The sequence below is a fragment of the Nerophis ophidion genome, linkage group LG12, assembly GCF_033978795.1.
Source record: "Nerophis ophidion isolate RoL-2023_Sa linkage group LG12, RoL_Noph_v1.0, whole genome shotgun sequence".
Classification (NCBI taxonomy): domain Eukaryota; kingdom Metazoa; phylum Chordata; class Actinopteri; order Syngnathiformes; family Syngnathidae; genus Nerophis; species Nerophis ophidion.
In genome coordinates, this window is record NC_084622.1 from 60,565,450 (window position 1) to 60,582,995 (window position 17,546).

Below are 17,546 nucleotides of genomic sequence, written 5' to 3' on the forward strand. Positions count from 1 at the left end.
GACTAAACAAAGACAGCTGTAACGCCCAGGTCTCTGTGTTTTAACTTGTATTTCACGGCAACACGCGGGGGGATTTACGAGCTGATGACATTAACTGATCATCATCATCAATGCATCGGTTCTTCTAAGCTTCTACTTGAACTCATTTTTATCTTTCACTTGAATGTACAGCTTTTATTTACTCGAAACCTGGTAACAGTTTTACCTTAAAGGCCTACTGAAATGAGATTTTGTTATTTAAACGGGGATAGCAGGTCCATTCTATGTGTCATACTTGATCATTTCGCGATATTGCCATATTTTTGCTGAAAGGATTTAGTAGAGAACATCCACGATAAAGTTCACAGCTTTTGGTCGCTAATAAAAAAGCCTTGCCTTTACCGGAAGTAGCAGACGATGTGCGCGTGACGTCACGGGTTGTAGGGCTCCTCACATCCTCACATTGTTTATAATGGGAGCCACCAGCAGCGAGAGCTATTCAGACCGAGAAAGCGACACTTTCCCCATTAATTTGAGCGAGGATGAAAAATGTGTGGATGAGGAAATTTAGAGTGAAGGACTAGAAGAAAAAAGGCGATTTCAGTGAGAGCGATTCATATGTTATTAGACACATTTCCTAGGATAATTCTGGAAAATCTCTTATCTGCCTATTGTTTTAGTGAGATTATACAGTACTTAAAGTCGGAAGGGTGTGGCCACAGGTGTGTTGATGCCAGAGTCTCTCAGGGAAGTCACGGCAGCTGCAGCAGGACAGAAGCTCCGCTGATCTCCAGTAAGAGGCGACTTATTACCACAATTTTCTCACTGAAAACTGCCGGTTGACATGTAGTCGGGATCAACGTTCGCTTGACCGCTCTGATCCATAGTAAAGCTTCACCTCTGGGAATTTTAAACAAGGAAACACCGTGTGTTTGTGTGGTTAAAGGCTAAAAGCTTCCCAACTCCATCTTTCTACTTTGACTTCTCCATTATTAATTGAACAAATTGCAAAAGATTCAGCAACATAGATGTCCAGAATACTGTTTAATTGCGCAATGAAAAGAGACGACTTTTAGCCGCAAATGGTACTGCCCTAATAAAAAAGCCTTGCCTTTACCGGAAGTAGCAGACGATGTGCGCGTGACGTCACTGGTTGTAGGGCTCCTCACATCCTCACATTGTTTATGATGTGAGCCTTTAGCAGCGAGAGCTATTCAGACCGAGAAAGCGACACTTTCCCTATTAATTTGAGCGAGGATGGAAAATGTGTGGATGAGGAAATTTAGAGTGAAGGACTAGAAGAAAAAAAAGGTGATTTCAGTGAGAGCGATTCAGATGTTATTAGACACATTTCATAGGATAATTCTGGAAAATCCCTTATATGCCTATTGTTTTAGTGAGATTATACAGTACCTAAAGTCGGAGGGGTGTGGCCACGGGTGTGTTGATGACAGAGTCTCTCAGGGAAGTCACGGCAGCTGCAGCAGGACAGAAGCTCCGCTGATCTCCAGTAAGAGGCGACTTATTACCACAATTTTCTCACTGAAAACTGCCGGTTGATACCCAAATGTGTGGTATCTTTCAAAACTAATGTAAAGTATCAACAAGAGAAGAATAAGTGATTATTACATTTAAACAGAAGTGGTGAGAAAACATATTAAAATAGAAAGTAAGCAGATATCAACAGTAAATGAACAAGTAGATTAATAATAATTTTTACAGCTTGTTCTTAATAATGTTGATAAAATAATAGAATGGAAAAAGACACAATATGTTACTGTATACGACAGCAGACTGATTAGGAGCCTTTTGTTTGCTTACTTACGGATAAAAGACGGGTTGTCTTGTACCGTATTTTTCGGGCTATAAGTCGCAGTTTTTTTCATAGTTTGGCCTGGGGTGCGACTTATACTCAGGAGCGACTTATGTGTGAAATTATTAACACATTACCGTAAAATATCAAATAATATTATTTAGCTCATTCACGGTAGAGACTAGACGTAGTGAATTGAAGTGAATTATATTTATATAGCGCTTTTTCTCTAGTGACTCAAAGCGCTTTACATAGTGAAACCCAATATCTAAGTTACATTTAAACCAGTGTGGGTGGCACTGGGAGCAGGTGGGTAAAGTGTCTTGCCCAAGGACACAACGGCAGTGACTGGGATGGTGGAAGCGGGGATCGAACCTGCAACCCTCAAGTTGCTGGCACGGCCGCTCTACCATCCGAGCTATACCTTATAAGATTTCATGGGATTTCTGGATTAGGAGTGAGAGATAGTTTGGTAAAGGTATAGCATGTTCTATATGTTCTAGTTATTTGAATGACTCCTACCATAATATGTTAGGTTAACATAGCAGTTGGTTATTTATGCCTCATATAACCTACACTTATTCAGCCTGTTCTTCACTATTCTTTATTTATTTTAAATTGCCTTTCAAATGTCTATTCTTGGTGTTGGGTTTTATCAAATACATTTCCCCCAAAAATGCGACTTATACTCCAGTGCGACTTATATATGTTTTTTTCCCTTTCTTTATTATGCATTTTTGGCAGGTGCGACTCATACTCTGAAAACTACAGTATGTTCATTATTTTATTTAAGGACAAATTTGCAATAAGAAACATACGTTTAAAGTACCGTAAGATTTGTGTTAAAATAAAACCACTAACGCCATTTTTTGTGGTCCCCTTTATTTAGAAAATGACCGAAAAGTATAGGAATAATTTTGGCAAGAAAATATTGGTATCGGGCGGCATAGATCAGTTGGTAGAGTGGCCGTGTCAGCAACTTGAGGGTTGCAGGTTCGATTCCGTTTTTAAATTTTAGCCCACTCTGTATTTGAGTTTGACACCCCTGTCTTAAGGGGAACATTATCACAATTTCAGAAGGGTTAAAACCAATAAAAATCAGTCCCCAGTGGCTTATTTTATTTTTCGAAGTTTTTTTCAAAATGTTACCCATCATGGAATATCCCGAAAAAAGGCTTTAAAGTGCCTGATTTTCGCTATCTGTAAATGCACTCGTCCATTTTCCTGTGACGTCACATAGTGACGCCAATACAAACAAACATGGCGGATAGAACAGCAAGATATAGCGACATTAGCTCGGATTCAGACTCGGATTTCAGCGGCTTCAGCGATTCAACAGATTACGCATGCATTGAAACGGATGGTTGGAGTGTGGAGGCAGATAGCGAAAACAAAATTGGAGAAGAAACTGAAGCTATTGAGCGAACAGCTATTGAAGCTATTCGGCGATCGCCTTCTAACCAACGATTGCATCTTTTGACCACTGGAGCAACTTAAATCAGTCGATTGGTAAGTGTTTGTTTGGCATTAAATGTGGGTGGAGGGAAAGGCTGGATACAAATATGTACATACAGCTAGCCTAAATAGCATGTTAGCATCGATTAGCTGGTAGTCATGCCGTGACCAAGTATGTCTGATTATCCGTCGATTGGTAAGTGTTTTTTTCGCATTAAATGTGGGTGGAAGGAAACGTAATATAGTTGCAAATGCATCTGCAGGTTATCCATACATCTCTGTGCCATGTCTGCTTTAGCACCGCCAGTAAATAGCATATTAGCATCGATTAGCGTAGCATGTTAGCATCGATTAGCTGGCAGTCACGTCGCGACCAAATATGTCTGATTAGCACATAAGTCAATAACATCAACAAAACTCACCTTTGTGATTTCGTTGACTTTATCGTTGGAAATGCATCTACCTTGAGTGTCGCAGGATATCCACACATCTCTGTGCCATCTGTCGTAGCATCGCTGTCGGTAAAATGTGCAGAACAAACGAGGGACTTTCGCATTTTTTGACCACTGGTGTACTTGAATCCGTCGATTGGTATGTGTTTGTTTGGCATTAAATGTGGGTGGAGGGAAAGGCTGGATGCAAATATAGCTACAAATGAGGCATAACGATGCAATATGTACATACAGTTAACCTAAATAGCATGTTAGCATCGATTAGCATGCTGTGCGCCACGTAAGTCAACTTGAATCCGTCCCTGATCGTGTTGTGACACCCTCCGACAACACACCGACGAGGAATGATGTCTCCAAGGTACGGAAAACAGTCGAAAAAACGGAAAATAACAGAGCTGATTTGACTTGTGTGTGTAATGTGTTTGAGAAAATGCCGGATTGCTTGCCATTGTGACGTCACGGGTGAAAGGTCATTGCTCCGACAGCGGACAATCGAAAGGCAAAAAAATCGCCAAATTCACCCTTTTAGAGTTCGAAAATCGGTTAAAAAAATAGATGGTCTTTTTTCTGCACCATCAAAATATATATTGACGCTTACATAAGTCTGGTGATAATGTTCCCCTTTAATTACAAGCCGCGACCCAAAATTGCGGATTTTTTAACTATCAACAATTCAGTGAAAAAACAATGCCGTTTGAATTTGAGAGTACTGCCAGCAAAAACAAGTGTAATCAAGATTTCATCTGAGGGCTTTGAATTAGAGCAACTGGAGTTTCCCCGTCATACCTGGTAGTCCTGATTATGGGCAGAATTCCCCCATGCAACACAACAGCAGCTGGAGCCGTGAGATGCTATCTCTCTCTTTATGGCGCCTTCTGCCGCAACCAGGTTCCTTTCCTGCTCCCCGGCCATTTCCTGAGCCACGGACGGCACAATAAAGGCCCAACTTGATGTCCTTGGCCCAGAAAACATGGCACGCACTTCTTGGCTTTGTAGTAAACAACTATAACACACAGAAGAACATGAGGTCCATTTAGACACTTTGGCTCATTACAATGTTGTTTTTTTTTGGACAAGCTAAGACCCATTTTTGGATACCGTATTTCCTTGAATTGCCGCAGGGCATATAGTATGCACCTGCCTTGGGTCAAACTTGCTTGGCAAAATAATTAGCGCATGCTTAGTATTACCGCCTGGTCAAACTCGTGACTCTTCCCCTATCATCATTTTCAAAATGGAGGAGGCTGATTTAAATTCCGGTAATTTGAAATCGCACAAAGGGAAGAAGATTAAGAGCTATTCAGTAGGATTTAAGGTCCATGCTTACATCACATTCAAATTTTTACTGCATGCCTTTGGTAAGTGCCGGAGTGAGAAGAGGTTTTAAATGTTTTTTTTTTTTTGTTTTTTTTTGTCCTGTCCAGCTTCTCAGGCAAATCATATAGTTGATGTAGATGTCCATATCGGCTGTTCACATTTACTTTACAAAAGAGAAGTGTAGGATACATCTCTTGTTGCCTTATTTCTAATTTGACTTTATTAAATGTATTTATATTATCATGTGGTGCAGCCGGGCCGGAGCAGGAGGGGATAGAAAGAGAAAAAAAGGAAGACAGAGGGGGAAATTGTGGGGCTAAGAGGGGGATTAGACAGAGAGACACAAACAACAACAGCAAATACAACAATAACAACAACAACAATAGAACAACACCAGCACATACATTATATATACAAATATGATCGTAAAAGTGATAGCAAATAAGCAGTTAGTGAAATAATATAGTAATGACAATGAGCATTTTTACACTACAACTGGAGCAACACAAATACCAATAGAAAAAGCGCTATTGATCATGAACAAAACCAATAGTTTACCTCTATTATCAACAATAAAGTTGTTCAAATGCAACGATACGTATACATAATGATAGCTACAGAGATAATAAAAAAATTAAAAAAATAAAAAATAAAATAAAAAAAAGAAGGAATACCGAAAGATGGTGGGGAAGAGAGAGAGGCAACCTATATTAATCTTGTAGATTGTAAAAATAGTTTAACCTCTGTCAATATGCCTTGTGTTACCCAGTTTACCCTAGGGCAACATCATTGATATATGTTTGATGAAACATGATTATGTGCATGAGTGTATGTATGTATATGTACTTGTATATGTACAGTATGTGTATGTTTGTTTGTACAGTGAATGTATATGTACAGTATATGTATGTTTGTTTGTACAGTGAATGTATATGTACAGTATGTGTATGTTTGTTTGTACAGTGAATGTATATGTACAGTATATGTATGTTTGTACAGTGAATGTATATGTACAGTATATGTATGTTTGTACAGTGAATGTATATGTACAGTATATGTATGTTTGTTTGTACAGTAAATGTATATGTACAGTATGTGTATATGAATGTTTGTACAGTGAATGTATATGTACAGTATATGTATGTTTGTTTGTACAGTGAATGTATATGTACAGTATATGTATGTTTGTACAGTGAATGTATATGTACAGTATATGTATGTTTGTTTGTACAGTGAATCTATATGTACAGTATATGTATGTTTGTTTGTACAGTGAATGTATATGTACAGTATATGTATGTTTGTACAGTGAATGTATATGTACAGTATATGTATGTTTGTTTGTACAGTGAATGTATATGTACAGTATATGTATGTTTGTTTGTACAGTGAATGTATATGTACAGTATATGTATGTTTGTACAGTGAATGTATATGTACAGTATATGTATGTTTGTTTGTACAGTGAATGTATATGTACAGTATATGTATGTTTGTACAGTGAATGTATATGTACAGTATATGTATGTTTGTTTGTACAGTAAATGTATATGTACAGTATGTGTATATGTATGTTTGTACAGTGAATGTATATGTACGTTTGTACAGTGAATGTATATGTACAGTATATATATGTTTGTTTGTACAGTGAATGTATATGTACAGTATATGTATGTTTGTACAGTGAATGTATATGTACAGTATGTGTATGTTTGTTTGTACAGTGAATGTATATGTACAGTATATGTATGTTTGTACAGTGAATGTATATGTACAGTATGTGTATGTTTGTTTGTACAGTGAATGTATATGTACAGTATATGTATGTTTGTACAGTGAATGTATATGTACAGTATGTGTATGTTTGTTTGTACAGTGAATGTATATGTACAGTATATGTATGTTTGTTTGTACAGTGAATGTATATGTACAGTATATGTATGTTTGTTTGTACAGTAAATCTATATGTACAGTATATGTATGTTTGTACAGTGAATGTATATGTACAGTATATGTATGTTTGTTTGTACAGTAAATGTATATGTACAGTATGTGTATATGAATGTTTGTACAGTGAATGTATATGTACAGTATATGTATGTTTGTTTGTACAGTGAATGTATATGTACAGTATATGTATGTTTGTACAGTGAATGTATATGTACAGTATATGTATGTTTGTTTGTACAGTGAATCTATATGTACAGTATATGTATGTTTGTTTGTACAGTGAATGTATATGTACAGTATATGTATGTTTGTACAGTGAATGTATATGTACAGTATATGTATGTTTGTTTGTACAGTGAATGTATATGTACAGTATATGTATGTTTGTTTGTACAGTGAATGTATATGTACAGTATATGTATGTTTGTACAGTGAATGTATATGTACAGTATATGTATGTTTGTACAGTGAATGTATGTGTACAGTATATGTATGTTTGTACAGTGAATGTATATGTACAGTATATGTATGTTTGTTTGTACAGTAAATGTATATGTACAGTATGTGTATATGTATGTTTGTACAGTGAATGTATATGTACGTTTGTACAGTGAATGTATATGTACAGTATATATATGTTTGTTTGTACAGTGAATGTATATGTACAGTATATGTATGTTTGTACAGTGAATGTATATGTACAGTATGTGTATGTTTGTTTGTACAGTGAATGTATATGTACAGTATATGTATGTTTGTACAGTGAATGTATATGTACAGTATGTGTATGTTTGTTTGTACAGTGAATGTATATGTACAGTATATGTATGTTTGTACAGTGAATGTATATGTACAGTATGTGTATGTTTGTTTGTACAGTGAATGTATATGTACAGTATATGTATGTTTGTTTGTACAGTGAATGTATATGTACAGTATATGTATGTTTGTACAGTGAATGTATATGTACAGTATATGTATGTATGTTTGTACAGTGAATGTGTATGTACAGTATATGTATGTTTGTATGTACAGTGATTGTGTATGTACAGTATATGTATGTTTGTACAGTGAATGTATATGTACAGTATATGTATGTTTGTACAGTGAATGTATATGTACAGTATATGTATGTTTGTTTGTACAGTGAATGTATATGTACAGTATATGTATGTTTGTACAGTGAATGTATATGTACAGTATATGTATGTTTGTACAGTGAATGTATATGTACAGTATATGCATGTTTGTTTGTACAGTGAATGTATATGTACAGTATATGTATGTTTGTACAGTGAATGTATATGTACAGTATATGTATGTTTGTTTGTACAGTGAATGTATATGTACAGTATGTGTATATGTATGTTTGTACAGTGAATGTATATGTACAGTATATGTATATGTATGTTTGTACAGTGAATGTATATGTACAGTATATGTATGTTTGTTTGTACAGTGAATGTATATGTACAGTATATGTATGTTTGTTTGTACAGTGAATGTATATGTACAGTATATGTATGTTTGTACAGTGAATGTATATGTACAGTATATGTATGTTTGTTTGTACAGTGAATGTATATGTACAGTATATGTATGTTTGTACAGTGAATGTATATGTACAGTATATGTATGTTTGTTTGTACAGTGAATGTATATGTACAGTATATGTATGTTTGTACAGTGAATGTATATGTACAGTATATGTATGTTTGTTTGTACAGTGAATATGTATGTACAGTATATGTATGTTTGTTTGTACAGTGAATGTATATGTACAGTATATGTATGTTTGTACAGTGAATGTATATGTACAGTATATGTATGTTTGTACAGTGAATGTGTATGTACAGTATATGTATGTTTGTTTGTACAGTGAATGTATATGTACAGTATATGTATGTTTGTTTGTACAGTGAATGTATATGTACAGTATATGTCAATCAATCAATCAATGTTTACTTATATAGCCCTAAATCACTAGTGTCTCAAAGGGCTGCACAAACCACCACGACATCCTCGGTAGGAAAACTCACACCCAGTGGGACATTGGTGACAATAATGACCCAGTGGGACGTCGGTGACAATGATGACTATGAGAACCTTAGAGAGGAGGAAAGCAATGAATGTCGAGCGGATCTAACATGATACTGTGAAAGTTCAATCCACAATGGATACAACACAGTCGCGAGAGTCCAGTCCAAAGAGGATCCAAGACACAGCAGCGAGAGTCCCGTTCACAGCGGAGCCAGCAGGAAACCATCCCAAGCGGAGGCGGATCAGCAGCGCAGAGATGTCCCCAGCCGATACACAGGCGAGCAGTACATGGCCACCGGATCGGACCGGACCCCCTCCACACGGGAGAGTGGGACATAGAAGAAAAAGAAAAGAAACGGCAGATCAACTGGTCTAAAAAGGGAGTCTATTTAAAGGCTAGAGTATACAAATGAGTTTTAAGGTGAGACTTAAATGCTTCTACTGAGGTGGCATCGCGAACTGTTACCGGGAGGGCATTCCAGAGTACTGGAGCCCGAACGGAAAATGCTCTATAGCCCGCAGACGTTTTTTGGGCTTTGGGAATCACTAATAAGCCGGAGTCCTTTGAAGGCAGATTTCTTGCCGGGACATATGGTACAATACAATCGGCAAGATAAGATGGAGCTAGACCGTGTAGTATTTTATACGTAAGTAGTAAAACCTTAAAGTCACATCTTAAGTGCACAGGAAGCCAGTGCAGGTGAGCCAGTACAGGTATATATGTATGTATATATGTATATAAAGGTATATACAGTACAGGCGTAATGTGATCAAACTTTCTTGTTCTTGTCAAAAGTCTAGCAGCCGCATTTTGTACCAACTGTAATCTTTTAATGCTAGACATGGGGAGACCCGAAAATAATACGTTACAGTAGTCGAGACGAGACGTAACAAACGCATGGATAATGATCTCAGCGTCTTTAGTGGACAGAATGGAGCGAATTTTAGCGATATTACGGAGATGAAAGAAGGCCGTTTTAGTAACGCTTTATATGTATGTTTGTTTGTACAGTGAATGTATATGTACAGTATATGTATGTTTTTACAGTGAATGTATATGTACAGTATATGTATGTTTGTTTGTACAGTGAATGTGTATGTACGTGGCGCAGTGAGGGAGTGGCCATGCGCAACCCGAAGGTCCCTGGTTCAAATCCCACCTAGTACCAACCTCGTCACGTCCGTTGTGTCCTGAGCAAGACACTTCACCCTTGCTCCTGATGGGTGCTGGTTGGCGCCTTGCATGGCAGCTCCCTCCATCAGTGTGTGAATGGGTAAATGTGGAAGTAGTGTCAAAGCGCTTTGAGTACCTTGAAGGTAGAAACGCGCTATACAAGTACAACCCATTTATTTATTTACAGTATATGTATGTTTGTACCGTGAATGTGCGCGTGGATGGAAGAGGTTTTAAATTAATTAGCGCCCCGGCGGCAATTCAAGGAAATATGGTAATCACTGATCCACAACATGTGTGTTCTGGGATCAACTGGTGACCCTTCAAAAGGTGTACCCCAAAGTCAGGTGGGATAAGCTCGAGCTCACCCATGACCCTAATGAGGACGAGCAGTGCAAAAATGAAAGAATAAGTAAATAATTAAAAAAATATATATACAAAAATAAATAAATACTTAGCAGACGGGCAGCAGTGCATGTGCCTCACAATACGAAGGTCGTGAGTTCAATCCCAGGCTCGGGAGCTATTTGTGTGGAGTTTGCATGTTCTCCTCCTGACTGCGTGGGTTCCCTCCGGGTACTCCGGCTTCCTCCCACTTCCACAAACATGCACCTGGGGATAGGTTGATTGGCAAAACTAAATTGGCCCGAGTGAGTGAATTCATCCACCCATCCATTTCCTACCACTTGTCCCTTTTGGGGTCGCTGGAGCCTATCTCAGCTGCATTCCGGCGGAAGGCGGGGTCATGCTTGCCAACCTTGAGACCTCCGATTTCGGGGGGTGGGGGGCATGGTCGGGGGTTTGGCGAGGGGCGTGGTTGAGAGTGGAGGAGTATATTTATAGCTATCCATCCATCCATTTTCTACCGCTTATTCCCTTTGGGGTCGCGAGGGGCGCTGGTGCCTATCTCAGCTACAATCGGGCGGAAGGAGGGGTACACCCTGGAAAAGTCGCCACCTCATTGCAGTATGTGTAGAAATCTTTATTTATAATTGAATCACTTGTTTATTCTCAAGTGTTTAGTTATTTTTATATCTTTTTTCCAAATAGTTCAGGAAAGACCACTACAAATGAGCGATGTTTTGTTATACAATTGAATAAATCAGAAACTGATGACATAGTTCTGCATTTTACGTCTTTTTATTTCTACCAAAAATTATTTGCTCTGATTAGGGGGTACATGAATTAAAAAAATGTTCATAGGGAGTACATCTCTAAAAGCCGTATATGTTATTGTCACATATGCATGCACAGTAGATGGCAGTAATGTCCTGTTTAAGAGTGTCACAACATTGCTGTTTATGGCTGACGAACTGCTTTACGGTAGACGAAAACGTGACTGCTGTTGTTGTGTGTTGTTGCCGTGCTGGGAGGACGTTAATGAAACTGCCTAACAATAAACCCACATAAGAAACCAAAAACTCGCTCTCTATCATTCTACAGTTATAATGTCATTGGGCAGCCACTCTGTTTATATTGTGGGAAAGCGGACGTGAAAACAGACTTTTGATATGTCACTCAGGTCCGCATGGAGCTGGAGGGGGTGTGGCCTCCAGCTCCGCCTGAATTTCGGGAGATTTTCGGGAGAAAATTTGTCCCAGGAGGTTTTCGGAAGAGGCGCTGAATTTCGTGAGTCTCCGGAAGATCCGGGAGGGTTAGCAAGTATGGTCGGGGTACACCCTGGACAAGTCGCCACCTCATCGCAGTAGTGTGCGAATGTGAGTGTGAATGTTGTCTGTCTATCTGTGTTGTCCCTGTGATGAGGTGGCGACTTGTCCAGGGTGTACCCCACCTTCTGCCCGAATGCAGCTGAGATAGGCTCCAGGATCCCCCGCAACCCCAAAAGGGACAAGTGGTAGAAAATGGATGGATACTTAGCAGACTTTTTAGTGGATAGGTGTACAAATAAATTGATTTAAATCAAAAATTTTGTTGAATCAAGAATTAACTCAAATCGAATAGTCCCCTTCAAGAACCGGGAATCGAATGAAATTGTGAGTTGTTGTAAGAATTCCATCCTTATTAAAATACATAATATATCAATTCAAATGTAGACGTTTGTTCACACTGGGTATAACATCTCCTGAATTATGTTATTATATGATAATTGGCACAATCCTTTAGGGCCTGATCGGGTGAGATTGACATGTCAGGGCTTTTAAAAGAACAGTATTGTGAACTGAAAAAGTAGTCAATTGGATAACATGTAGATTTGGTTAAATGCATAATTAATGTTTGGAGATTACAGACATTATGCATACACAGTGTTACTTTAAATTTTTTATAATTGTCGTCAAAATTTTACCCCAGCTTGTTATATATTTTAGTTTAAGAACAGTTTTAGAACATTTCTCAGCGACCAATTGCAAGGAATTTAGGGATTTCACCGTCTACGTTCCGTAATATCATCAACAAATTCAGTGAATCTGGGGGAATCACTGCACATAAGCGGCAAGGCCCATGACCTTCGATCCCTCAGGCTGTACTGCATCAAAGAACGACATCAGTGTGTAAAGGAAATCAACACATGGGCTTAGGGAACCACTGTCAGTAACTACGCTTTGTCGCAACATCTGTAAGTGCAAGTTAAAACTCTACTATGCAAATCCAAAGCCATTTATCAACAACACCCAGAAACGCCGCCGGCTTCGCTGGGCCCCGAGGTCATCAAGGATGGACTGAAGCAAAGTGGAAAAGTTTTCTGTGGTTTGACGAGTCCACATTTCAAATGGTTTTTGGAAACTGTGGACATTGTGTCTTACGTAACAAAGAGGAAAAGAAACATCTGGACTGTTATTGGTGCAAAGTTCAAAAGCCAGCATCTGTGATGGTATGGGGGTGCATTAGTGCCCAACGCAGGGGTAACTTACACATCTGTGAAGGCCCTATTAATGCTGAAAGGTACATACAAGTTTGGGAGCAACATATGTTGTCATCCAAGGAACGTCTTTTTCATGGACGCCCCTGCTTATTTTAGCAAGACAATGCCAAACTTGTTCTGCACGTGTTATAACAGCGTGTAGGCCTGCATGTAGTCCAGCCCTGTCTCCCATTGAAAATGTGTGGCGCATTATGAAGCCTAAAACACCACAACGGAGACCCCGGACTGTTGAACAACTTAAGCTGTACATCAAGCAAGGGGAATGAATTCTACCTGAAAAGCTTCAAAAATGTGTTTCCTCGGTTCCCAAACGTTTACCGAGTGTTGTTGAAAGGAAAGGCCGTGTAACACAGTGGTAAAAATGCCACTATGCCAACTTTTTTTCAATGTGTTGCTGCCATTAAATTCTAAGTTATTGATTATTTGCAAAATAAAATGTAAGTTTCTCAGTTCGAACATTAAATATTTTTTATTTGCGGTCAATTCAATTGAATATAAGGTGAAAAGGATTTGCAAATCATTGTATTCCGTTTATATTTACATCTAACACAATTTCCTCATGTGGAAACGGGGTTTGTACTATACTATCGTTCTTGTGGTACACATGGGACTAAGTCTGGGACTTTGGGAACTACATTTAGTGTCATCTAATGTGCGCTGGTAAGACAAAGTTCGTAAAAGACTGCAAAAAGTAATAACACAAGCACTTTATTTGTGAATATGTTATCTAACTGCTAATATGTGAGCTAATTATATCCCACAAATTGTCAGTTGCGTGAATCTGTTGCTGTGCACAGCCCGCCCCGGGCGTTGCTGGGACCGCGGAAGATTTTGACTCCTTGAATACGGTTTTGTGCTGCAGAGTTGTGCAAATGTGAATTTCACACATGGCTGCACTGAAAGGAGGGATGCACAAACTGACCTCATCTTCTCGTGTGGGCAGATGGACCCAATTGACCTTTGCGCTGAGGTCGAAGTGGCCTCGTGTCGCACTGCAGCAGTCAACATGCGGCGCTCATTAGCGGGGAGCACCGTCTCATTTTAGGGAGCAGCACTAATGTTAATAAAGAACACCGGAGGAACTATATTGCTTGTTAACCAAGGTCATAAGTGGACTTGTTTTTGTTCTGATGAATAATGGATGCAATAAGCCATCCTTCCTTGTAAGGACTATTACAAACCCCGTTTCCATATGAGTTGGGAAATTGTGTTAGATGTAAATATAAACGGAATACAATGATTTGCAAATCATTTTCAACCCATATTCAATTGAATTCACTACAAATACAACATATTTGATGTTCAAACTCATACTTTTTTGTTTGTTTTTGCAAATACTAACTTAGAATTTCATGGCTGTAACACGTGACAAAGTAGTTGGGAAAGGGCATGTTCACCACTGTGTTACATCACCTTTTCTTTTCACAACACTCAATAAACGTTTGGGAACTGAGGAAACTAATTGTTGAAGCTTTGAAAGTGGAATTCTTTCCCATTCTTGTTTTATGTAGAGCTTCAGTCCTTCAACAGTCTGGGGTCTCCGCTGTCGTATTTTACGCTTCATAATACGCCACACATGTTCGATGGGGGACAGGTCTGGACTGCAGGCGGGCCAGGAAAGTACCCGCACTCTTTTTTTTACGAAGCCACGCTGTTGTAACACGTGCTGAATGTGGCCTGGTATCGTCTTGCTGAAATAAGCAGGGGTGTCCATGAAAAAGACGGTGCTTAGATGGCAGCATATGTTGTTCCAAAACCTGTATGTACCTTTCAGCATTAATGGTGCCTTCACAGATGTGTAAGTTACCCATGCCTCTGGCACTAATGCCCCCCCATACCATCACAGATGCTGGCTTTTGAACTTTGCGTCACTAACAGTCTGGATGGTTCGCTTCCACTTTGGTCCGGATGACACGATGTCGAATATTTCCCAAAACAATTTGAAATGTGCACTCATCAGACCACAGAACACTTTTCCACTTTGCATCAGTCCATCTTAGATGATCTCGGGCCCAGAGAAGCCGGCGGCGTTTCTGGATGTTGTTGATAAATGGGTTTCGCTTTGCATAGTAGAGCTTTAACTTGCACTTACAGATGTAGCGACGAACTGTATTTAGTGACAGTGGTTTTCTGAAGTGTTCCTGAGCCCATGTGGTGATATCCTTTAGAGATTGATGTTGGTTTTTGATACAATGCCGTCTGAGGGATCGAAGGTCACGGTCATTCAATGTTGGTTTCCGTCCATGCCGCTTACGTGGAGTGATTTCTTCAGATTCTCTGAACCTTTTGATGATATTATGGAGCGTAGATGTTGAAATCCCTAAATTTCTTGCAATTGCACTTTGAGAAATGTTTTTCTTAAACTGTTTAACTATTTGCTCACGCAGTTGTGGACAAAGGGGTGTACCTCGCCCCATCCTTTCTTGTGAAAGGATGGGCCGCCCACCTGTTCCCAATTAGCCTGCACACCTGTGGAATGTTCCAAATAAGTGTTTGATAAGCATTCCTCAACTTTATCAGTATTTATTGCCACCTTTCTTAACTTCTTTGTTTCGTGTTGCTGGCATTACATTCTAAAGTTAAAAGCCTATTGAAATGAGATGTTCTTATTTAAACGGGGATAGCAGCTCCATTCTATGTGTCATACTTCATCATTTTGCGATATTGCCATATTTTTGCTGAAAGGATTTAGTAGAGAACATCCACGATAAAGTTCGCCACTTCTGGTACTTCCTGAAAAAGACTCGCCTTTACCGGAATTCGCACACGATGACGTTGGGGGCTCCTCACATATTCACATTGATTTTAATGGGAGCCTCCAAGAAAAACAGTTATTCAGACCGAGAAAACGACAATGTCCCCATTAATTTGAGCGAGGATGAAAGATTCGTGTTTGAGGATATCGATAGCGACGGACTAGAAAAAAAAAAAAAACAGTTAAAAAAAAAAAAACGCGATAGCATTGGGACGAATTCCGATGTTTTTAAACACATTTACTGGGATCATTCTGGGAAATCCTTTATCCTTCTATTGTGTTGCTAGTGTTTTAGTGAGTTTAATAGTACCTGATAGTCGGAGGGGTTTGTCCACGGGTGTTGACGCCAGCTGTACGGACGACACAAGTTCAGCTGATATCCGGTAAGTGGCGACTTTTCAACCACAATTTTCTCACCGAAACCTGCTGGTTGACATCCGGTTGGGATCCATGTCTGCTTGACCGCGCTCTGATCCATAGAAAAGTTTCAGTTTTGGGAATTTTAAACAAGGAATCACCGTGTGTTTGTGTGGCTAAAGGCTATAGCTTCCCAACTCCATCTTTCTACTGTGACTTCTCCAATATTAATTGAACAAATTGCAAAAGATTCAGCAACACAGATGTCCAAAATACTGTGTAATTATGCCGTTAAAGCAGACGACTTTTAGCTGTGTGTGTGCGCAGCGCTCATACTTCCTAAAAACGCGTGACGTCCTGCGTACGCGTCATCATTACACGACGTTTCCAAGACGAAACTCCCGGGAAATTTAAAATTGTAATTTAGTAAACTAAAAAGGCCGTATTGGCATGTGTTGCAATGTTACTATTTCATCATTGATATATAAACTATCAGACTGCGTGGTCGCTAGTAGTGGCTTTCAGTAGGCCTTTAATGATTATTTGCAACAACAACAAAAAAAATGTTATCAGTTTGAACATCAAATATGTTGTCGTTGTATCACATTCAACTGAATATGGTTTGAAAATGATTTGCAAAGCATTGTATTTCGTTTATATTTACATCTAACACCATTTCCCAACTCATATGGAAACAGGGTACTCTTTTTTGCGTCATTATACCTCCATACATCGTATAAATCCGACAATTTTGGAAAAGTACTCTGCCTGATGTGGTTTTGAAGTTCTAGCTGTAATAGTTCCATATCCCTTAGCTTTTCAACCAAAAACAACAAGTTGACATTTGCATAATATTTTATACAGGCTTTGGATGACTGAGAGTAATGATATTGTGATTCCCAGGGTGGGAGAACGTGTATGGCTTCGACATGACTTGTATTCGCAATGTGGCAATCAAGGAGCCGCTGGTTGACGTGGTGGACCAGAAACAGGTGGTGACCAACTCCTGCCTGGTCAAAGTAAGTCAAATATTTACGCTTGGCTTACGTTCAGTCCACTTCTGTCTTACGTGTGAGGATTATTCACTGTTTCTATACCACTTAATCACGCACCAGCTGTATGGAAGCCATTTCCTCCGCTGAAAGAATATAAATATGGAAAAAAATGTCTTAATTATGATAGAAAAATACAAATTTTGAGCTATAAAGTCAAAAGTATGCGCTGACAAGGAAAAATCGTGGTATGACAAGTTATGTTGTTACTGTTGGCTAAAACAGGGGTCCCCAAACATTTTGACTCGGGGGGCCACAGTGGGTTAAAGCAGATTTCTTGAAAAATGTTTTGCATACTCCTCAGCATGTGTAGTTGTATAA

At 39.0% G+C, this 17,546-nt stretch overlaps 1 protein-coding gene across 1 annotated transcript in view; it reads left to right on the top strand.

The window, feature by feature from the left end:
• LOC133563643 (protein arginine N-methyltransferase 8-B-like) overlaps positions 1–17,546 on the top strand; it is a 103,865-nt gene that overhangs the window by 68,255 nt on the left and 18,064 nt on the right. Inside the window, exon 7 of the mRNA XM_061917902.1 lies at positions 17,077–17,192. Within this exon, the coding sequence (XP_061773886.1) occupies positions 17,077–17,192 (116 nt within the window). The remainder of the gene's footprint in view (positions 1–17,076; positions 17,193–17,546) is intronic.